The 24,223-nt window shown below is 41.9% G+C and overlaps 2 protein-coding genes across 2 annotated transcripts; one reads left to right on the top strand and one right to left on the bottom strand.

The window, feature by feature from the left end:
• Positions 1-13,533: 13,533 nt before the first annotated feature.
• On the top strand, positions 13,534-15,257 carry LOC109405613 (zinc finger protein 99). The gene is made up of 2 exons (XM_062850560.1): positions 13,534-13,736; positions 13,864-15,257. Exons 1-2 carry the CDS (start codon positions 13,684-13,686, stop codon positions 15,107-15,109), a joined length of 1,299 nt encoding a protein of 432 aa, XP_062706544.1. The 5' UTR covers positions 13,534-13,683; the 3' UTR covers positions 15,110-15,257.
• A 17-nt stretch (positions 15,258-15,274) lies between these two features.
• Positions 15,275-17,910, bottom strand: LOC109405612 (methylcrotonoyl-CoA carboxylase subunit alpha, mitochondrial). Its single transcript, XM_019678672.3, has 3 exons — positions 17,690-17,910; positions 15,841-17,617; positions 15,275-15,778 (listed from the first exon to the last, which is right to left on the bottom strand). Exons 1-3 carry the CDS (start codon positions 17,719-17,721, stop codon positions 15,488-15,490), a joined length of 2,100 nt encoding a protein of 699 aa, XP_019534217.3. The 5' UTR covers positions 17,722-17,910; the 3' UTR covers positions 15,275-15,487.
• Between the last annotated feature and the right edge of the window lie 6,313 nt (positions 17,911-24,223).

The following is a 24,223-nucleotide window of genomic DNA, read 5'->3' as shown; positions in this document are numbered from 1 at the left end:
TGCTGGAGTAGAAATGAAAATGTCATGAATGTTGTATGACCAGTGATGCTTCCTTGTGTTTTTGGAAATGATGTACACTTAGAAAAAATGACGGATTACGGTAAAATTTTACCGTAATCTCAACAGCTGAACGTACGGTAAAAAGTTCGGTGATTTTTCAAATCACCGAACGTACTGTGAATCTCAGAAAAATGCATCTGTCAAAATTACCGGAACGTTCGGTACTTTTTACAAATTTACCGTAAAAATCGCAGAACGTTCGGTATGTTTGTTTACGAATATCACTGAACGTACGGTAAATTTTACAAATGATCCGTAAATATTACCGACCGTACGGTAGTTTTTCACAAATATACGGTGATTTTATAAGAGCACAAAAAAATCTCTATTTTCATAGAAACGTCGATCATGGGATTGAATACACGGCCTTCTGATCAGGAACCACACTTGCTGCCACTGTACAAGAGAGTCTTGCTTGGAGATGATGCGCAAATTCTAATAGAACTGAAGCTCAAAGCTGCCGGCGTGGCTGTCAAACGCATTTTACAGTAGTACGGTAAAATACTCCCTTACCGGTTTGTTCGGTAAAATATGCACAGATCTCCTGTAAATTTGTCTGATTTCACCAGTTCTTCGGTGATTTCTTAGAATTCACCGATTTTCTCTTGTAATTTCATCGATTTCGCCGTAATACTGTAGTTTTCTTGTTTACAGACCAGTTTCGGTGATTTTTTTCACCGAATACTGTGATTTATTCTAAATGTGAGATTTATATGACCGGTTTATTCCACTCATGATGATAGCCTGCGTGAAGCCTAATAGGTCATTGGGCATGTTGTTGTACAGAGGTTCTTGTGAGGCTTATCTCTTCTGTGACAGTAGAGTAGTTTTGTATGCGGATTTTTGATTTTTGTGGTGTTCCGTGGAATTGTGTATATCTGTCAAGAGGTGGGAGTACAAAGTCTCAATTTATTCAATATTTTCCGGTGAAGTTTGTGTGGTCTTACATAGTAATTTGTTTATCGACTAGACAAGAACACTGAAAGGCTCCTGCTTACTTATTTTCCAATGGATATTATCATACAGAGAGGTTTATTGATTGTTACGAGGAGTGTTATCAATTGACAAAAATGGGTGGATCCGAGAAGTGTGATTTGAAAAAGATGATTTAGGTAACTGCTCACTCACTGCTGGGAACAGTCCTAAAAGGGAATAGGTCTGGCGTTTAGTTTGAATAGGTCGAAGGTCCAAGGTATCACAGCAAACTTAGGACCTGTTAGAATCGAACGTCTGATTTCATGTTGTTTCTGCAATTAAATTTGGATGGTTTTTTAAATACAAAATTATGTGTTGAAGTAGATGACAGAATATATTCTGGTCAGCTGTTTGTATGTACGAGTTCGAGTAGGGAATAGCGTATGCAGAACTTATTTTTATGAATTTAATGAGTTTCTACCAATATGTTGGTATGTGCGGATAGTTATCACCGCTGATTGCGCTGATGTGCTTAATGTGACGGCTTGATAATAAGTCTACGTTTAGATAAACTTGCTATGCTCTGAAAGAAAATGTTTTTGGTGATTTAAGTTGTGAGGATCTAAGGTTGACTCAGAAGATGATCTGATCTAAAGAAGTGACCAGAGGCTAAAAAAAATGTATAAACACAATCAGATTTTTGTGTTTTGAAAAGTTTATGTTGTATGCTTTGGGTAGGGTTTTGCAAATGCGTATAGTCATGGAAGAATTTTGACAGAAAATTCATGAGAAATTGATCTAATTGCCGCCAACCCAGACGTATCGTACACTATGTGTTCCAGACAGTTCCACGATTTATGCACGTCCGACTAGGTAGAAGTTTGAATTATATTTTCACTTTTCAATAGCAGAATTGTTCATTCAGTAGTTAGGGCACATTACAGTGAAATATATGGCAACGGTTCTATAAAAGTGGAGGGAGAGGGTTCACATGGCAAGCATCAGGTGTGGTTGGCTATTACAAGAAATCGTGGTTTTGTCAATTGTGGTGTTCACGTCAACCATGGAATGTTCAGCATATTTGTGAACTAAAAACAGTTGAAAAAAATAATAAAAATTATTCCCACAAGGTGGGCAAATGCTATTGGGAAGATGAGTAATCCTGAACCTGTTTATTTAAAGAAGGATGGGGGTGTAGGGTTCATACCAGCATTAATTTGTAGGGTTTGTATTAAGTGTGTAATAAATGCCGATAGGGTTGTTAGACATGAGCGTGTAGTGTGTGACAGGAGGTGTGTGTTTGGGAGAGTGATGGGATCGAAGAACTGGAGACGGTGCGTGTAATCGGTGGTCTCGAATCCGGGTAAGTTTGGCCGCTGCGGATGCCCTTTCCGACTGGGACCCTACACGTGTCAGATAAACGTCAAATCATGGCCCACAGTGTCGCGCGCGGTTCTACCAACAGGTGGCAGTGTGCTCATGAAAATGACACCGGGCAAAAGTTTTTGATGAATTTCTTCCAAGAGTTACGTCTGTTTGTCTGTGATCGTATTATACAAGAAAAACTGAAATTAGTCATTCATTGTTAGACCCTTTTCAAAAATTCAAGCAAATTCAACTCTTTTTCTCCAGGTATGGAGTGCGACTCAAAACTCTTTGCGTGCCGCACACGCTGCTACGAGACAGCACAACAAACCAGAAGGAGACGAGTACGTGCACTCGGTTGTGTGTTGCTCGCTTACTTTGCCGCGCGCTGGAGCGCTCCTGTCTCTCACGCACTGTCGTATGCACTCTCTCGGTGCTTGTCTCCGTTCTTTGCACTTGGCTTGATACTTGATACTACGCATTTTTAGAAAATTTCGAATCAAACGACCCATCACTTGTCTACCCTTGACAAACTTAACAACTTTGCCGAAAACACAAACTCTTCAATTTATTTATTATTTTTTTTTCAGTTTTGTGACAAGCACAGTCCCAAGCACCGTGCATTACTCCCTGCACCGTAGAGCTAGTGCTACGATTTGTCTCTTGCACAATTGCGAAAGCTCTCACTCATACGTTTCTGTCTCTCGGCTAAACGGGAGACAAGCTCTTGAGATTGTGTGAAGCACACGCTTTTTTCGCACCGGCATATACGGCCCTGAACCCACCCATTGTTTATTGTATTTGGAACTGAACCTGGTCTTAATGAACGATGTAAAAGTTCCAACCTTGTGCTTTCGACCTCTTTGTTTTAAAGCTCGGTTTTTTAGCGTCAGTAATTTGTGCACGGCACCTTGTGAGCAGGGACAATCGATCGGAAAAGCAAGAAAAACGGGAAAATTTGAAATCCGCTTTTTGGCATGTTTTTTTTGGCACATTTCTTCCAGACAACATGTAGGTCTAAACGCATTTAGTAGGCAATATTGAAAATATTGAATCTTGCTTTTTTTTAGATTACCGTGCAAATGTACAATCGTTTAAAATATGTATAGGATACTGCAAGATGACGTCACGAAGCCGTGCACTGACAGTTCAGCGAGCTTGTTTACATGGACTTTGTCTCTGACGGAGATCCGGCAAAACTGTTTTTCGATACAATTTCAGTAAAACGGTAATTAGACGATTGGTTTTGTACTAGTAGGATTGAATATAATCGATATTTCCGTATCATAATGGCTTCGGGACGGAAAACGTAAATTTAATTTTCCCCACTCTTTAAAAATTCTAACACCTTATAAACAAGCTCGCTAAATTGTCAAACAAAGTGAGGTTAGATCAGGTGCTTGCAGTACCCTATTCACACGTCAAACACCAAAGGAAGTAGCAAGCAAACAAATCGATTATTCCATGCACCACCCAAAAAGTGTTACCGACGCTGAAAAATTCTAGCAGCGAAACAAATATACTGAAACTGGTTAGAACATGTTATGGTGGAACCTTGGGTGGAACATATAATTTTTGTAGGGGGAACGTTCAAAAATTACGTCCAACATTTTGGGGGGAGGGGGGTCTAAGAAAGTGTGACAGTACGTGTATTGTCGTCGCGGTTGAAACCCGAAGTTTCCTCACACCCGACAATCCAATTTTCTCATACGTGAAACACATAACATAAGTGGAACTCCAGAGTCAGGGCGAAGGCAAAAGTTGTATCCTTTTCCAGCACGCGAAACTGTTATATCTTTTATAAAAGGCGTCGAACTGTCATTTATTTTGGTAAACAAAAAACATCTGATCCAACCAGTATTCCAGTTTTGGCAAAGAATGCAGGAATGAAGATTGTCACCTGAGATATGCGCAAAACTAGCTGCTGGAAATCCATTTATGCATTTCATCAAAAATCAATTGAAATCTACGAAATAACACATCCACGTTTCACATATCGATCTCCCTTTATATTGCGCGCAAACCCCAAAAATTTTATTCCCACCTTTGGGTTTCCACGCCGAAGACCCAGCGCCAGATTCGGCGACAAAGAAAACTGACAGCAGTCGCCGGACAGTTGGCAATCCTGATATTTGACGGCGGCCGCCCGGTAGTCATGGGAGTGAATTGTTGTCACGCAAATAGATCTTTTCGCTAAAAATGCATGTGTATTGAGTTATTGTTGACAGATTTTCTGCAGTGTTAGTGTGAAATTCAGCGGTTTTCTGTATCGCGTAAGCCTTCGCTGGAAGAAAACGTCATGTTGTTCAGCGAAGCAAGAAAAATTTTCAGTGAAAAAAGCAATATTTCAAGCTAGAAAACGTATGTTTGACTTGAGTTTACCAAGTTTCATCACAATTTATGCCCTATATAAGATCTCCACGTGCTGCCAGTCTAGATCTATGAAGTCTTTGTTTTATTTCACAGCAATGAAAAATGGTATACATGCTGAAAAATGGTATGGCAATAATGTTATAAAGCATTTGACATTTCGATGCCCTGTATACCAGCGTACGAACTCGAAAAGGCATCAACTTTTTGAGCCAGAGTTCCACTTATGTTATGTGCGTGAAACCTAACGTCGGACGTAGTGCGCTGGACAGCGGACCTGGCCCTCTATCCAGCGCACTGTGTCCGACGTACGTCCGACACACCGTTTAGGAGAAACATCGATTTTCGCGTGTCAAAAATTCCGATTTTCAACTGCACGAACAATATTAGGTATCCACTTATCCGCGAGTGGTAATGGCGGCGGCGGGCATGTCCAACCGGTTCGGATTTTGGCGTTTCATGGGGGAAAGTCAAAACAGTTTCATTCTCCTCCACACCCCTTCACCCACCGTTTGATGGCGCCAACCGATTGCGATCCCCACGAAACGTCAAAATTCGAATCGGTTATTTGTGCCCGCCGCCGCCATTACCGCTCGTGGATAAGTGGATAGGAAAATAGCGTGACAGAGGGGGAGGTGGGGTCTAGAAATCCCAAAAAAAAACAATGGACGTAATAAATGAATCTTCCTAGGGGAGGGTCGAATACGGTGCCAAAGATGCAATATTTATGACCATACACAGTTAGAAAAAATCACCGACTTCGGTAATGTTTTACCGAAATCTCAACCGTTAAGTTTATTTTACAGGAAAAAATCGGTAAAGATAGTAACTTTTACCGAAGTTCGTTAGAGTTTGACAGTTTTTTTTTTGCAACAGGAGTTTTCCTTTTATTCTACATAGGTATCACCTTCCATACACTACAAGCTCTTTTCGCATGGGCATCACGAGAGCGATATCCGTATAAAAACTAACCATAGAGTATTTGGTGAAAACCATTTCTGTACCATACAGTGTACCAGCTACAATATAGTGTATTGTAATGGAATGGTTCGCTAAAAGCTGTGCACATTGTAGCTGCTATACATTTACATCCGATCTTTATGTAACAATATATTATACTGTTTTTCTTAATTTTGAACCATTCACTATTCCGAAACAATCTTTTCCCGTGCATTTTTAATTATTTATTCAGTTTTAGAATTTTTCGTGCTTTATTTTGTTGATGTTCGTGACTTTTTTGTTGCAAAGGAAAGGAAAGAGATTTAAAGTCAAAATCTATTTATTTAAAGTCAATAAAATGTTTAAATAAGTAGTAAACCAGGTGTCCTAACTGCAGATCCAAGAGATATAGCGGGCTAGATATGTAGAGTGCGATGAGAGGAATACGAATGTAGGTCAACCCGGAAAGACGCAGGTGAGATTACCGTAAATCAGTGGATGAGTTCAACACTATTCTTTCTGTATTTGCATTTGGGGGAGTTTTCTCCCCTTCTCTCATGTGAACTTGCCTTGTACCACAACCGAGTTAAATGCGATTTATCTTTGACGTAGAGCCTTTTTTAACATATGGACTGGACTGGACACTGAAACGACTTCTGATATAAGTTCGTCTTCGCTTTTTAACCTAACTTATAGTTGAATCGAACTTGACAGTTTTCTCATGAGTTGTTATGTACATATTTCAAAGTTTAATCAAACTGGAGCCTCAATATTGCAATAACGGTTAAGCACGCTGTAATGATACTTATGTACCTAGTCACCCACTTCATGCAACTACATTAGTGGTCTAATAACCAGGCCCGGATTTAAGGGGGGGCAATGGGGGCAAGTGCCCCGGGCCCCCCCCATTGAGGGCCCCCCCCCCCAAGAATCCCGAAGCACTATATATATTTTGTTTAACGAGCTTATATAAAATGCAGTTGTCCTAGAGTAGTTCTAATTGGGTTACCAAAAGTATACGATTATATTCTGAAAACACCTGCTTAATACCCATCTGCCTCAGTTCGTTGAGAACAGATGTTTTTATGGAAAAGACATGGTAATTATTCCAGGAGATGCTTAGGAAATTCGGATCAATTTTGGAAACGTAGCCACTCTGTGACGTAGCTTTCAAAAACATCTTGGAGCAGTGCCCAACTAACAATCACTCATTTAACAGGCACCATTATGACGAATTAATTCAGCATAATGTTGAATAACATTTGAATTATTTTCACGTACAACCTATATTCGGGTTTTATTCACACAAATTTGGAGAAGTTGTAAAGCATCATGTTGTGCACCAACTTATTTTTTTGTTGTTCAAAGCGTTTTACAAATGTACAAGAAAGTTGTTATTCAGCTTTGGCAAAAATGACTGAAAATAAATAAAATGCAAAAATGTTGACCTCTCACGAGAGTAATTATTTGCTCTCATGTTGAGAACACCTATTATGAAATAAGAATTACATATAAAATTACCTTAATCCGGATTAGATCTCGAGACCTGTCGATTGCCAACCGCATGCCTTCCTATCTGCGCCATCCTAGAGATGGTGAGATGCAGCACCCAAAGCAAAACATAATCTTCCCATGACTCAATAATGATCACCCCTGAACTTGTGTTCAGCAGTGGTGAATTAGCATAGCACGTGGTAATCAACTGAACAACGCCTTATACTTCAACAGCTGTTCAGCTCAAAACACGTGTTTTCCATTCTGATTTCGCTTTCAGTATTTTTATCGCACGGTGAAAAAACTTGTATCGAATGCGGCCAAAAAGTTTTGGTCCTTTTTGAAAATATTGTTTCCAGACGAACTAATTGCGATATGAATATGTTTTTATTTTTATTATTAAATATCGATCTTTAAAATGTATGACAATATGTGGTGCGGTATGGTCTTGTGCATGGTACATTCACAGCATCTGTTCAGGTAATGTACTCATGCTCAGTCGAAGATCCGTCAAGCATTTTTTTTATTTATGCTTATGTCATGGAATCTTGATATTATCACAGATAACAGATGTTTATGCTAGTACAAATTTTTCGCAGAATTCTGTGTAAATGTTCAAAACGATATACGTTGGCTCACTACCGCCATCTACTCAACTGATTGCGACATTACATCTAACTTGAATGCAAGAATAGTTCAAAGTTCCACTTTCATTCAAGATCGAATACAATCTTGAATGTAAAATTGCGTAGTGCATGCAATCTTGAAAGCGATCACTGACTATCGATCACTGCGCCATCTCTAAATGATTGCCACATGAGTTTCAGCTGCTCGTTACATACAAAATGGCCGTTGAGCATTTTTACACACATTGCCAATATAAACATAAACGTCTGTTATCTGTGATATTATGTTCAATATATCCACTTATCCACGAGCGGTAATGGCGGCGGCGGGCACAAATAACCGATTCAAATTTTGACGTTTCGTGGGGATCGCAATCGGTTGGCGCCATCAAACGGTGGGTGAAGGGGTGTGGAGGAGAATGAAACTGTTTTGACTTTCCCCCATGAAACGCCAAAATCCGAACCGGTTGGACATGCCCGCCGCCGCCATTACCACTCGCGGATAAGTGGATAGTCACAGAGAACAGACATCCAGGCTAGAACAAATTTCATTCGGAAAGTTGTGTAAGGATTTGAATCTTTACTTGAGTAAGGTTGCAAACCAATACACGAAGACAACACTAACGCCATCAAACACCATATTGCCACAGTCAGTGGTGAATTGAAACATTTCAAGTGGTGAATTAAATTAGTATGGGAAATTGACTAATTGCAGCGCCACGCTATTGCCACTTGTGTTGCCGATTTCAAATGGCCGTTAAATTCCTTACACAGTTTCGGAACTGGACTTGGATGTCTGTTCTCTGTGATATAGTGCATAAGGATGTTTAGAGGTACTTGAAATGTGTCGATTTCTGAATGTTGTTTGATTATCTAGGTGAATGTGGGATTCAGTAAACACGACGGGACTGCAATGTCAAATGCATCGATCCAAGCGTCTAGTACAATCGAACTGCTGCGGAAAATTAAAAAAAAATAATCAAGGTTCAAGTTCTCCTTGTTACAGACTAATCATAACAAATAAATGCCTCATTTTTACGTTGATTACGTCTCTTGGCACTCAATGTTAAACTACACAATTCTATTCTGTTTTATTTTATGTGATTCGTTTAAAATTTTGGTTCCTCAATCACTTGGTAGTCTAAACAGTTTTAGCCATGATTTATCCCATAATCCGAACAAAGTTCCGAGTCAAACTATGACGGGCTGAAGGCGTTTATTTGACAAGTGAAAAGCATATTGTTCAGGAGCATATGCTTACCGATGCATCAGCTTAATAAGATGCAGACAAATGTTTTGTTAAACTCCTTTGTTAAGGAATCAATGCTTGTCGAATAAATTTCTTGTTAAACTTTTCAAAAGTGTTTAAATTTATCATTGTTGATACCGATGAGGAAAGCCGAACATTGGCTATTTTCTCAATTGAAAAATCATTTAAACAGTAATGTGTAGAGCATAATTTTAGTTCAGCTATCATTACCATTATTAAGCAACAATTCAGCAAGCTTGCTTGTTTGTGACTTGCAATTGTTAGTTGGGTGGTTTCACATATCTATATTTTGGGTTTCACTGACGTTTTCGAGAATTTATTGCTACAGACCTTACTTTTTTCTCAGTCTAAGTCTTGAAGTATTTGTAAAATATTGCAATCGCAAAAAAAAACTGTAAAAATTCAATACGAATTACACAACTTTGACAATAAATTAATACATGCTTCACATCTTTAATATCTTGCTTTTGGGGGCCTACTCTATAAAGTTTGCCCCGGGCTCCGAAGCCTGAATCCGTCACTGCTAATAACACTTAGCGCGCTCGGCATAGTTCCATCATGCCGCTCAAAGTGTTGCCACAAATAATGCTTAGTTTGCAAAACCCAGTTATTTGGCTGGTGGGACATGGGAGCCTAAGCTTCAACTGTTAATGCAATCAGAGTCTAGTCAGACTTGGACGAGCTTAGGTTAGTTTGGCTAGAACTGCTATTAACGAAGGAACATGACGAGATAATATAACATTTTATGGTTTATGTAATGTAAAACAATACAACATAACAAAAAAGAACGATTCCTAAACCATTTGATTAAATGTATAGCCAGTAGTGAAAATACAATTGAAAACAATCCACTTATCCGCGAGCGGTAATGGCGGCGGCGGGCACAAATAACCGATTCGAATTTTGACGTTTCTTGGGGATCGCAATCGGTTGGCGCCACCAAACGGTTGGTGAAGGGGTGAGGAGGAGAATGAAACTGTTTTGACTTCCCCCAACAAACGTCAAAATCCGAACCGGTTGGATATGCCCGCCGCTGCCATTATCGCTCGCGGATAAGTGGATATATTTATGGTACATTTTATTGTTTAAAACTGTACGGTATATTAAAGCCCACGTATCAGTATTTAGAACAATTCATTTACAATAAAATGTATGATTTTGCGGAGAAAAATATTTTTTTGTATTGTTACGATACTTAACAACCTGTATAATATATTGTACAAATCTTATTGCGCGCAAACCCCAAAAATTTTATTCCCACCTTTGGGTTTCCGCGCCGAAGACCCAGCGCCAGATTCGGCGACAAAGAAAACTGACAGCAGTCGCCGGACAGTTGGCAATCCTGATATTTGACGGCGGCCGCCCGGTAGTCATGGGAGTGAATTGTTGTCACGCAAATAGATCTTTTCGCTAAAAATGCATGTGTATTGAGTTATTGTTGACAGATTTTCTGCAGTGTTAGTGTGAAATTCAGCGGTTTTCTGTATCGCGTAAGCCTTCGCTGGAAGAAAACGTCATGTTGTTCAGCGAAGCAAGAAAAATTTTCAGTGAAAAAAGCAATATTTACAATTCGCCGTATGGTGTCTACATTACATCTTATTGTTTTTTATTTTTTTATTTTTACAGTGGTGTCTATAATAACAGTATGGTTCTAAATAGTACTGTTACAATCCACTTTTATCCGCGAGCGATAATGGCAGCGGCGGGCATATCCAACCGGTTCGGATTTTGACGTTTGTTGGGGGAAAGTCGAAACAGTTTCATTCTCCTCCTCACCCCTTCACCAACCGTTTGGTGGCGCCAACCGATTGCGATCCCCAAGAAACGTCAAAATTCGAATCGGTTATTTGTGCCCGCCGCCGCCATTACCGCTCGCGGATAAGTGGATACTTAATTCTATTTTTTTTTGGATCTGCTGCGACGTTGCCTCTTTTGCACTCTCTACTTGTGCCAGTAGATCGAAGTGCACGTGATACTGCTTCATCAGTCCAAAGTGGGGTCCATTGTTCATCGCCGTTGGTCGGTTGCCGTAATCCGGGTATGGTGCATTAGAGCAAGTTTGCTCAGAAGAGGGTCAGTTCCCAAGTAACCAAAAGTTCCGCTTCCCATGACAAAATGCACTTTCAAGTTCCGCGAAGTTCAGATAAAGTTCCGAACGTAACTTTCTGGCTGCTTAAGAGGCTAACGATGAGCCTTGCTGGAACTTCGGTCACAAGTTCCGGCAAGGCTAATTATTAGCCTCTTAAGCAGCCAGAAAGTTCCATTCGGAACTTTATTTGAACTTCGCGGTACTTTAAAGCTGCTTAAGATGCTATGTCGGAACTTTGTCGGAACTTTCAAGTTCATAGAAGTTCAGTTCAGTAGCATTGTGTTTCAATGAAGATTAAATTTATTTCTTTTACAGAAAAAAACTGTTTAAGCGTACACGAATAAAAGACAAATATTAAATTATCAAATCAATGAATACTAGGCTAGAGCAAAAAAAAAATAATGCCGCCCATCGGATTCGAACCGACAGTCGCTGCGTGAGAGCCCTACGCTCTACCACAGTACTACAGCTGCGATTGAGTGGAAAGCAGGTAAAGTCTGACTTGAATCGATTTTCTGTCGGCAGCTAGTTTCGCACATTTGTACAGTAGTGAAGTTAGCTTGACTTTGTCAAGTGTCTTCAGCAGCGCAGCGGTAAGTTGGCAGGCTATCACGCAGGAGGATCCAGTTCAAATCTACATAGCAGCGACGTATGTGGGAATATAATTATCAGTAGCAATTTCCAGATGTGAATCACAAACCGACCTCCCCCCCACCCCAACAAGGGTATGATTCTGAAAAACACATTTTTGTTTCTGCATGAATTTTGACAAAGTTCTGTCAGAAGCTGCTTAGAAGGCTATCCAGCGTGCTTATGTGAACTTTCAAGTTCCAAAATTACTTAAAAATGAAGCTGCTTAGAAGGCTAATGAGCGACCTCGAACAAGCTGCTTAGCTTATAAAGTACCCTTTTATCTGAACTTTTGGTTACTTGGGTTGTCAGTCGTCAGTCCGCTTCCAGACGGCCATAGTATTGGACGGGTGGGCTCTGTGTCTCTTCAAGCGGCTGACGAGTTTTTTGTTGGGGGGGATGGGAATCAAACCCATGACCATCCGATTATCAAGCGAACGTGTAGCCAACTACATGGAAAAATATTATAACCCAAAGAATAAGTTTTAAAAACTCAAATTTGGCTAAACTGCTTAAAGTTTTAACTCAAAGTTGGGTTGTTTTCTCCCTCGCCCCACCGCAATGTTGTCGAAAACAAAGAGAGAAGCACCAACGCATCCGCTGCTCTTCCGCACGCTGCTCTTCCATGGAAGAAGCCAAATTTGGGTTTTCTTGAATTAACCCAAATTTGCGTCATTTGAGGCCTCCGTTGGGTGAAAATAACTTACCACTGGATTAATTTTTTTGCCGCTCCCAAACGAGAACTACTCACTCACCACTTTCGCTGTTTAATGCAAATTTGAGTTATTCCACGGAAGACCGGGATTGTGTCAAAACAACTTAAATTTGGGTTGATTTGTAGTTAAGTGTACGCCACGAACCCCCCCTTCAAGTTTGACAGTTAAACGATAACATTTTACCGAAATTTGTTATTTTTTTACAGAATTTCGTTTAAAATCCATTACCGAACGCTCAGCGGTTGAGATTTCGGTAAAAATTACCGAACGTGATTAGCTGTGTATTTTTCGATTGATTGATGGATGCACCAAGCGGTAAGAAGAAGAATTTTGACATCCAACACGCAAAAACGGCTACGCTCAAAAATGTGTTCGGCCTGCACATTTTTAGTAAACATCCATGCCGCACATGACTGTGTTGGAAACACACATTTTTTAAAAATTGCTCGTACGCTCACATGAGCATATATTTTGCAATAATTTCGACATGGAAACCTCACTGGGTTTATAAACCACCTTCAAATACCGAAAATTATTGATATTTTGCAAAAATGTGAGCGTACGAGCAATTTAAAAAAATGTGTGTTTCCAACACAGTCCCTGTGCGGCATGGGCGTTACTCAAAAATGAGAGTTTTTATTTTAGAGAGAAGCGGTGTGCCGTTTACATCCATCGACCAATGGGCCTTTTCATTTGACGTCTTAAATCAGCTGATTGTTCGGGCGTTTGACAGTTCTTCTATGAAGATGACACGTTCTTGTTAGCAGCTGTTGTTCAAGCTTTGTAAACAAATGCATGCACGGATCTGTCACATGAAAAGGCCTATCAGCGACGAGGATCTAATCGACGGCACACCGCTTGGATGTCAAAACTTCTTCTTCTTTTCGCTTGGTGCATCAATCAATTGGAAACCACTATTCAGTGTATTCGAAACTGAATCTCATATCGATGGTGAGACGGTGTAAAACTTGTTGACCTATTGTGCATTCAACCCTGTTATTCATTTTGCTTTTTTTACATTCTGTTTTGCTCATTATTTTCTAATCACAGCAACTAAGAGATTTTACAAGATTTTTCAATTTATGAGCGCTTGCACGCTGACGTCATCACTGTCTCCTTCTCTTTCTTTCCTTCGGCGTCGGTCCATAAAGCCGTCCTTGCCCTCAAAAAAAATTTGAGGGCAATGTTTACAAATCGTATGAGAATTCGATGAGGTTATGTTTTCGATGCAAGCCTCTATTTGAATCAATTACAAAAATTAGGTATTTTATAGAAGCAAGTAGAAATACATTGATTGATTTGTCTTTATTAGAGAGACTTTCAGCCCTTGGCTGGTTCGTCTCTAGTAGAAATACACATAAATCTACATTATCATTTTCTTTAAATCAGAAGCATGTCAGCCGAAACACCAGAACCCTGGAAGGAAAGCATCGAGGTAAAACTGGAACCACCCGATGAACCTGCCGACACTCCACTACTTGATGAAAAGCATCGGTTGAAACGACTCCGAGCCTTGAAAAAACTCTTGATCAAAGCCGATGCCTTTGAATCGTTGAAACGACGCTACCTGGAATCACTTGAACGTTCGAATGACGATTCCGGAGAAACAGCGACCCCACCGGATGAGCAGCCAAGTGAGCCGCGACCGAGCGAAGGAGCAGCACAGTGCATCTGTGAGCTTTGCGGTCAGACATTCGGAAGCAGCAAAAACATGCTACGGCACATGGACGGATATCACACGATACCGGGAGTGGTTGTTCGACGCGGTGGGAAGTCCTTGTTTCGGTGTAAATTTTGCGAGTTGGAGTTTCCGGCACGGAATCAGTTGCTGCGGCACTGTCAGCAGGGACATGCGGATTCGATTGGAAGGTGGAAGAAGAGTTTTAAGTGGCAAGAGATGAAGCAAGCTGATGGACCGAAAAAATTGAAGGGTTGCGTCGGTTGCGATGAAATGTCAGGAAGTTTGGAGGAATTGGTTCGGCATTTGGAGAAAAGTCACGCCGGCAGTTTCTGTGATATCTGCTACAAAGTGTTCAAGGATTCGAGTGTTGTGTTGCTGCATCGGAGGGTTCACTTGGGACAGAATCCGTATGCGTGCGATTTGTGTCCGAAGGTGTTCAAAAGTCTGCAGCATGTCGCGGAGCATCGACAAAGTCATACGGGTAAGCGACCGTACCAGTGCGACGAGTGTTCGTTGGGATTCGCACGAGTTGGTGATCTCAATAAACATCGAAATTTGAGGCACGCGGCAGCACCGTCGTATTTGTGTACGGAGTGTCCGGAAGCATTTTACAGTGCGACGATATTTCATCGGCACCGACAAAAGCACCGGATGGCCGCCGAAATGGGAATTGAAGCCACGAGGCTGGCCGTTTTCCCTTGCGATCAGTGCGATGAGCTGTTTGAGAATGGCAACGATCGGAAGGGGCATGTGCTGGTTAGGCACTCCGAGGGGAGACCGTTTGCGTGTGATGAGTGTGGGAAACGATTCAAAGCGGCAGGTCACTTGAAAGCGCACAAGTTGATCCACAGCGGAGTCAAGACGCAAAAGTGCGATGAGTGTTCAGCTTCTTTTTACTTGGCAGGTGATTTGAGAAGACACCAGAAGACGCATCGTAAAAAAGAGGACAGTTAGGAAGCAAGTTTTACAGAGCATCATGTCCTTTTGTATTCATCAACGTCATCAAACGATCCTCGTTTTTTTGTGGATCAATCAACTTCGGGTGAGTCAATTAAACAGTTCGTCTTCAAAACGTAAGTACCCTTTCCTTTTATGCCGAAATCCATGAAAATCGTTCAATTGAATTTGAAATATTGGAAGACTTTTATTGTCGATAATAGGATCTAAAAACGCTTTGCGTTTGATCCATGCTGCTGTTTCTTGCTTTACCCGCTTTTTATCCTACAATAGAAATTAACAAAATAGTTCTAATAAATGCACGATTTGTCACTGTTACTGTTGATTGTAAATGCACGACTGGTTCATAATTCTGGAGTTGCCTGTCCCCATCTCCTAGTTCGATTCGAATGCTATCAAAACGGCCCCCTTCTGCACGTTGGAACCCTCAGCATTGGGCACGGCCTTGACCACTCCGTCCATCGCTGCCTTCAGGACGTGTTCCATCTTCATGGCAATCAACACGGCCAGGGGCGTACCGGCTTTAACGGAATCTCCCGGCTTAACGAACACCTTGTCCAACACTCCCGGCATGGGAGCGATAACGGAACCGGCATTGGCTCCCTCCATGGCACTATCGGCAGTCACAAACTTGGGTTGGACCACTTCGGCGGAAGTGAGGCCAGTCTGAGAAATACAGAATAAAGAATCAGATCACTGGGATTATGGCAGAAAACAATCGCACTTACATCATCATACAGAGCGATGGAACCACTCTCAATCACCGTGTTGAAGCACGACACGTGTCCGTTGATGTTGGTCTGCAGCAGGAACCGATTTTCGTGTGGTTTCCTAGTGGCCTTCACGTTCAACCAGGCGCCTCCATCGACACGAACTTCAAAGTCTACTCCTTTGGATTTCACCTCCACCTGGTGCTCCTTCTCACCTACCTTCAGCTGGAACTTCCGGGTCGGAGTATAGTTGGGTCGGAAGTTAAGCTCTAGATCGAACGGGTTCAACCGATTCAATGACTTCCTGGTGCTGGCATTTTCGTTCAGAACGTAAGCCAGTGCCAACTGAGCGATTTTTTCGTTGGAAACGGTTTTCACCGGGAACAAGGTTGCCATATGCTGATCGATGAAACCGGTGTGGACATCCGCCGCTTGGAAGTGGCCATGGCTAGCCAAATCGATGAGGAAGTTAATGTTTGTTTGAAGTCCAGCAATTTGATAGTTTCTCAACTGTTCGATCAACAACTGGAGAGCACTCGGGCGGTTCTCACCCCACACTACCAGCTTGGCAATCATCGGATCGTAATGGATGGACACTTCATCTCCTTGGCGGACTCCGGTTTCCACTCTGGTAGTGCTCGAAGGCTCTGGCGTCGAGAGATAATTCAGCGGACCAGCACCGGGCAGGAATCCTCCCGCTGGATCTTCGGCGTAGATTCTGGCTTCGAATGCGTGACCGGTCTTACGGATCTGCTCTTGCGTCATCGGAAGGGGCTCTCCGGAGGCAACTTTGATCTGCCATTCAACGAGATCCGTTCCGGTAATCATTTCCGTAATTGGATGCTCCACCTGAAGACGGGTGTTCATCTCCATGAAATGGAACGATAAATCCTCTTTGTCCAAGATGAATTCCACCGTTCCGGCTCCGACGTAATTCACGGCCTTAGCCGCTCGGACCGCAGCCTCGCCCAGCTGAACGCGCAGCTCTTCCGACAATCCCGGAGCAGGGGCTTCCTCGATGATCTTCTGATGGCGTCTCTGAACCGAGCAATCTCGCTCATAAAGGTAAACCGCATTGCCATGATGATCGGCAAATACCTGCACTTCCACATGCCTTGGCGATCGCACGTACCTCTCCAGCAGCATCGAGCTATCCCCAAAAGCCTTCTCGGATTCGGTCCTGGCCGACTGCAGTGCCGGGAAGAAATCCGCTTCCGTCTCGGCAATTCGCATGCCCTTTCCACCGCCACCGCGAACCGCCTTGATCATCAGCGGGAATCCAATCTTCTTCGCTTCCTGCATCAGCCGCTCATCCGACTGATCCTCCCCGTGATACCCGTTGATGATCGGAACTCCAGCCTCACTCATGATATGCTTCGAAGTGCTCTTGATTCCCATATCCCGGATAGCACTCGCCGGCGGACCGATAAACACCACTCCTTCCTTTTGGCACAGGTCCGCAAACTCCACGTTCTCCGACAAGAATCCGTATCCCGGATGAATGGCCTGACACCCTGCCCTCTTAGCGACCTCCAAGATCTTCTCTCCTCGCAGATACGACTGTTGCGAAGCAGCCGGTCCGATGTTGTACGCTTCGTTGGCCATCTTGGCATGCAGCGATCGCTCGTCCGCGTCGGAGAAAACGGCCACCGTTTGGATGCCCAGTCGATTGGCCGTCCTCATAACTCGGCACGCGATCTCCCCACGATTGGCAATTAGCAGCTTGTTGATCTGCCGGGTGGGAACACTCTTTGCGCCGTGCCGCTGCGCGCTGGTCGACAGGAACCTGCCACCGCTGCAATACCGTAATATTGATGCGTGAATTACGTCGACGAAATTACATAACTCAAAACAGTGCGATACTTACCCGGCCACTGCGTGCCACACTTTGAATAGCATTTTTGAGAAGTTGAATCCAGAGGCCGAAGATTTTAAAAATCTAGAACAGGAACTCCACGCTTGTTACGTTCAGAATTGGTGAAGTAATCAAGAATGATTGCTTCCTTCCCTGCAGGATGAGAGTTGGTTCCCCGTTCGTCGTGCTTGCCTGCTTATTCTGATGTGCTGGACTGACAATTTCCATGCAGCTCTTCCGCGCAGTTTTTGACGCAAAATTCAAAACAGTTGCCAAGGAGGCGCCGCTTAAATTAGTTCATGAAAATTTCATTTGCTGTTTGCGCTGTTTGCATTTCATCTGAGACGAGACTCGCGAAGAGGAAAAAAAGCAACGTCAAGTGTAGCTGTGTAGCTCAACTGAGCTGTCAGTTGTAGCCCGTTTGATTACGTAACCTAAAACGAGAAAAGTATTGCTATCCGAGATAAATTCTGAAGCAAAAATTCTCTCCGAGCAGCATTTTCTTCTCCTGTACTGTCAAAAATAAATTGAAAACAAAATTACCTTGCTTAGGGATTGTTGGCGATGTAAAATTTCACCTCAACATGATTTTGTGCGTGAATGGGATACAGTGACACTGCATGTGAGATGATGCGGTCACGTTCGTGTTTGAACCACCAGCCCAAAACATAATGTCAACACAGATAGGAAGAAGAAAAAAATAACAAACTGGAGAAAAAGAAGACCGTCTTCGCGAGTCTCGTCTCAGAATTTCATGCGAAGTAATCTAGAATTTGTCAGCGTCGGTAACACTTTTTGAGTGGTGCATGGAATAATCGGTTGGATTACACAGAGAAAAATTTCTACTCATTGACTGAGTTGGCCTTACTCAGAAATCGAAAAATCCTTTGTTTTCTTACTCAGTTTCTGCTAAAAGTGGGACAACCCATTGGCAATGGGTTGTCCCACTTTTAACGGAAACTGAGTAAGAAAACAAAGGATTTTTCGATTTCTGAGTAAGACTAACTCAGCCACTGAGTAGAAATTTTTCTCGGTGTAGTGCACGAACTCTTACACGAAATTTAACGTTTGGGCGGTGTCGGCACCTCTCAAACGTCAAATTTTCTGTGAGAGTAAGCAGGCCAGAACAGATTCGTGCAGTGGACCATCGACTTGTTCGCAAATCCTTGCGTAAACCACCATAGGCGAAACTACCGGGGGTGCCGGGGGTGCCAGGCACCCCCTAGAATTTGAATGTTTTACTGTGAGATATGGGGCGATGAATGATGAATGAATGAACTAATGAATATTTTGTTTGTAGTGCACCCCCTGGCAAAAATTCGTAGTTTCGCCAATGTAAACCACTAAGCCCAGTTTCGAGTTCAACAGGAATTGTTCAAGAAACTTCTTGACCGATTACAGGCAGAAACTTTCTACGGTGACTGCCATTTGATCTGTCATTTCTTCGCAACAGACGAGTGCACCGATGAACTGAATTCATCGCGGTCCGAGAATTTTGACACTACAGCGGGGTCGTTCCCAATCAGAATTGTTCAATTCTGATTGGAAATCTTTCACTTCTGATTGGATACGACCCCGCTCTAGTGTCAAAATTCTCGGACCGCGATGAATTCAGTTCATCGGTGCACTCGTCTACTGCGTACTGCGATCGATGAAAAAACGGTTTCTTGAGCAATTCAGGCAAGGAATTTCCCATATGCATCAAGATACCCTGATAAAAAATATCATAAAAATACGATAAATTTTATTGTTACTAATGAGTAGGCAGTGGTTTGAGTAACGTCTTTATTCAGTAGCGGTTGGAATAAGAATGAAAAGAAAAAGTAGTTGTCACTTCTGCAGTGGTTGCTGTGATCGTGACCATCGACTTCCGGTTGCTGTGATCAACACCCCTGCTCAACCGAAGAGATTCAGCTTCTTCCGAAGATGTAGGAACGGTCCTGCAGGAAGCCCTTTCGTAAATATATCAGCAACTTGCTCTTTGGTGGATATATAAACTGGCAGTATAGTTTTGTTCTGGATGCATTCTCGAATAAAGTGAAACCTGATATCCACATGCTTCATTCTTCGATGATCTCGCGGTTCCTCAGCAATCCTTATACATGACTGGTTGTCTTCAAATATTTGTATAGGTTCTACAATACTGACTCCAAATTCTTGTAATACATTCCGTAGCCATATTGCTTCACAAGCTGCCTGACTTAATGAAACATATTCTGCCTCTGTTGATGAGAGCGCTACGGTGTTCTGTTTCCTGGTGGTCCATGAAACGGTTGATCCATAGATTTGGAAAGTGAAACCTGAGACGGATCGTCTGTCCACGCCATCGTTGCCCCAATCTGCATCTGCATATCCTACCAATGGACTGGAGTCTGTTGCGCGGGAATACACTAATCCAAGATCTCTTGTGCCTTTAAGGTACCGCAAAATCCTTTTCAGGTGATTCCAATGTTCATCCGTTGGTGCTGATTGATATCTGCTAAACGTGTTGACTGCCGCAGCTATGTCTGGTCTTGTTGATAGCATTAGATACGACAGGCATCCAATTAGTTCCTTATACGGGTATTTCGTCACTTCCTGATTTTCTCGAAGTCCAAATTGAGGTTTCTGTTCCATTGGAGTTGATGTTGGCCGACAATCTTCCATTCCAAAACGTTTCAGCATACCATCAATGTATTTCGGCTGGCTGATTTTCAATCGTCCCTGGTTGACATCTCGTTCAACTTTTATTCCAAGAAACTGCTTAATTTCTCCCATATCGGTCATTTCGAATTTTTCAGAAAGTTGTGCTTTGATTCGTTTGACTTCTTCGATATTGTTTGTCATCAGCAAAATGTCGTCCACGTACAGCAACAAATATACAATGACATCTCCACTTCGTTTCCAGTACAAACAGCAATCATGATTGGAGCGCTTGAATCCCAAACTCAGCACAAATGAATTGAATGCTTCATTCCAGCTTCGTGGCGCCTGCTTGAGTCCATAAAGCGATTTCTGTAGGCGGCATACCAAATTTCGATCTCCTTCCTCGAATCCATCTGGCTGATTCATATAAATTTCTTCCTTCAAGTTTCCATTTAGAAACGCTGTTTTCACGTCCATTTGGTGTATGATGTACTTGAAATGGTTCGCAATACTCAGCATGATTCGGAACGTCGTAATCCGGGCCACTGGAGCATAGGTTTCGGTGTAATCGTAATTCTTCCTCTGGGAGTATCCTTTGGCAACGAGACGTGCTTTATACCGCTCAATATTTCCATCATCGTCACGCTTGATACGGAATACCCATTTGCTTTCCACGATGTTCTTTCCTTCAGGTCTGGGTTCTAGCTTCCATGTTCTGTTTTTCTTCAAACTCTGCAGTTCACTTTCGATTGCTGCTTTCCATCGATTCCAATCGTCCCTCTTCTTCAATTCAGCTATACTACTCGGAATATCTTCTACAAAAGCTTCTGCGTTCAAGGCATAGGCCGTCGGCGTTTCCACACTGCTGTATGACACGTGATAATCGTTCATCCAGGCGGGGGGGTTTGCAATACGTTTCGTCACGGGATGGTCGCTGAATGTTTCGTCCATTACATGCGTTCTTTTACGACTCGGGCCTTCACCAGCATCTTGAATGACATCACCAGAATTTCCAACGGGTTCATCAACTTCAGTTCCATGAAAATTTTCGTTGTTTTCATTTCGAGTTTGAGTTCCATCGTCTTGCTCGTTATTGTTTGGTTCTACTTCAGGCTGCGGTTCCACCTCCTTCTCTAGTTCAAACGATTCTTCTTCCGATCCATCGTCAAAATAGATTGAGCTTGTTATTAGTTTCCTGCTGTTCTCATCGAAGATAACATCTCGACTCACAAAAACTTTCCTTCTCCGCGGATCCCATATTCTGTAGCCATTGGACGCATATCCTACCATGTAGTTCTTCTCGGACCTGGGATCCAGCTTTCCTCTGCATTGCTTCGGTACGTGCGTGTGCGCAAATGCTCCGAATACTCTTAGGTTGTCTACTAGGGGCGGGACAGCTCTAATATAGATTAGTGGTATTAAGCAGTATTAAACATATTAATACCAGACGAAATCCATTTATGAACGAAGTAAGCCTTGATTTGAGTTGATTTGAATTGTCAACAAGAAATGTGTGCTTTTACTTTCATCTCCGTTGCATGAATGAATGGAAGCGGAACGTCGTATTCACATCTGCGTCCCAAATATTGGTACATATCTATAAGCTAGGACTCCAAGCACACAGATCATTCCAACTGATAGCATATCGTGAGTCCCCGTACAGATCAGATTGGTCAATATTCAATCAGCCAACCTAAACAAACTGAAACTAGCGGGTGTCCTATGTTAGGCGGAAACACGAAAGGCAAAATCACGAAAGGCGGAAATACAAAAGGCGGAATCAATGAAAGGCGGAAAGGCACAAAAGGCATTATCACGAAAGGCGGAATCACAAAAGGCAGAATCACATAAGGCTAATTAAAATTTGGCGGACTTTTTGAACCAGCAGAGCAAACGGCCGGCCGTTTGCTCTGCTGGTTCAAAAAGTTCGCCAAATTTTAATTAGCCTTATGTGATTTTAACATTCATGACATGTTAGTTGGCATAGTTTAGTGTATATGCCTCCAATTGTCAACCCACTTCTTTATCAATTTCGGAGCCTATGAACAAAATTGACACTTTTTCTCTTTGAAAGTGAAAATTGACTGTTATGCTGAATTTTATACACCACGCTGCCGTTGTAATGTTACCAAACGCGCATTTGCACTAAATTCCACGCGACAAATCCTCATGAAAATAACAGACACATTTAATAAAACGCCGCAACTTTATTGCCCATAAGAGTAATGTAAAAGGGGAGCCAAAACCGCAACTGTTCCTTCCCTTAGGGATTGGAAATGTGTACTTTGGGGCAAAATCGCTAATTAATAGACTTTCCAGCTTCTGAAATACTTGCTGGCAAGCCAAAATGTATGTTGCGGGTGATGCTGGGTCATTCGGCCGAATTGTCATCAGGACGAATTGCAATTTAACAATAACGAAACTGGAAAACGATCTGTTTTTTTTTTTGTTTACCTTTTTTAACAATTATTGCCAGTAACTATTTTAACACTGGAAAGAATAGCCTATGTTCAAAAGAGGGAAAAATTTATGATTTGAATATCAGTAGTTTCAGCGCCAAAAACCATGTTAGCAATGGTACTAGAAAGAACAGCCTATGTTTAAAAGAAGGAAAAAATCATGGATTAAATTATCAGTAGATTCAATATCAATAATCTTATCCAGCTGGTCATTTGAACAAGCAATCCTCTTCATATTTGCAACGTGATTCAATTGATTGATTTAGTTTCAGTTTGACGTTGAATAGTCGACGTTAGCGCTATTGACAATTACGGTTTATCGACCCATTGGGATGGCGAATCGGTGTATTGTGTGGAAAACATGTATTCATGTATTCCTTAACAAGATTTTTTAAGTCGAAAGTCGTGTTAGAATTCTGCCAATCAATTGCAATTACACATTGCTAACACAAAGACACTTCAAAGAAGTTGAGGACATTTCCAACCAGAAAATTTTTTGAACTATGTCATCGTCAATTGAACCCAGATATATTCAGCATCGTCCTGCTTCGTAAGGAAGATTCAGCCTTCCAGGAAGATAGCAGCCGTAAATTTCTATAAAATAAACTAGTTCAGGTAATCGATGGTGTTTCGCAATTTCTCTAGAATTTTATGCAGATACGACCTGTTCAAATCTAACGTTATATTTGAATACTTAATCCGAATGCTAATTTCTTATTACTTGGCAGAGTTGAGTCAACTCAAAATTTAGTACAACGAACATGTCTGAAACGTGACATACTAAATAATTTGAATGTCTAAATAAAAAAAGCATAGAATTACGATGGTTTATTACTTATTCCGCCTTTTTGAAATTACGCCTTACGTTATTTTCCGCCTTTCGTTACACTATTAAGGTGTTCTGCCTTTCGAGTTTCCGCCTTTTGATAGGCTCCCATCATTCCAACTGATAGCATATCGTGAGTCCCCGTACGAATCAGATTGGTCAATATTCAATCAGCCAACCTCAACAAACTGAAACTAGCAGTAGCGTCCAAGCTTGAAAAGGCATTGGAGTACAACTCCTCATAAGCATCTATAAGCATAAATGTTCCCCATTCTTTTAATGCCCATTGTTTCCCATTTTAGATTTTGATCAGCTCACACAATCGTCTTAGGGATACTTTTGGCAAACGATAAGAAACAAACCACCTTATGATCAATGGAAGTTTGAAGACGTAGTAAACTACCTATTTAATTTAGTTTTTATTTCAGAATATCTAAATTAGATAACAACAATTATTCACGAGATTTCCAGAATCCAGAAGTCCAGAATTCAAAGCGCCTTCAATTACATCTGATCAAGCCTCCTTTAAGATTGTTTCACGGTCAACAACACGGTCTTTCGAAAGCCAGCTCCTCTATAGCGTATTTGAAGTGCACTTTTTCGCAGCTGAAATGATCAACATAAATTAGTGTTAAA

The sequence above is a fragment of the Aedes albopictus genome, chromosome 2, assembly GCF_035046485.1.
Source record: "Aedes albopictus strain Foshan chromosome 2, AalbF5, whole genome shotgun sequence".
Taxonomy (NCBI): domain Eukaryota; kingdom Metazoa; phylum Arthropoda; class Insecta; order Diptera; family Culicidae; genus Aedes; species Aedes albopictus.
Note: the sequence above shows the minus strand (reverse complement) of the source record. Positions and strands in the feature narration are given on the sequence as shown.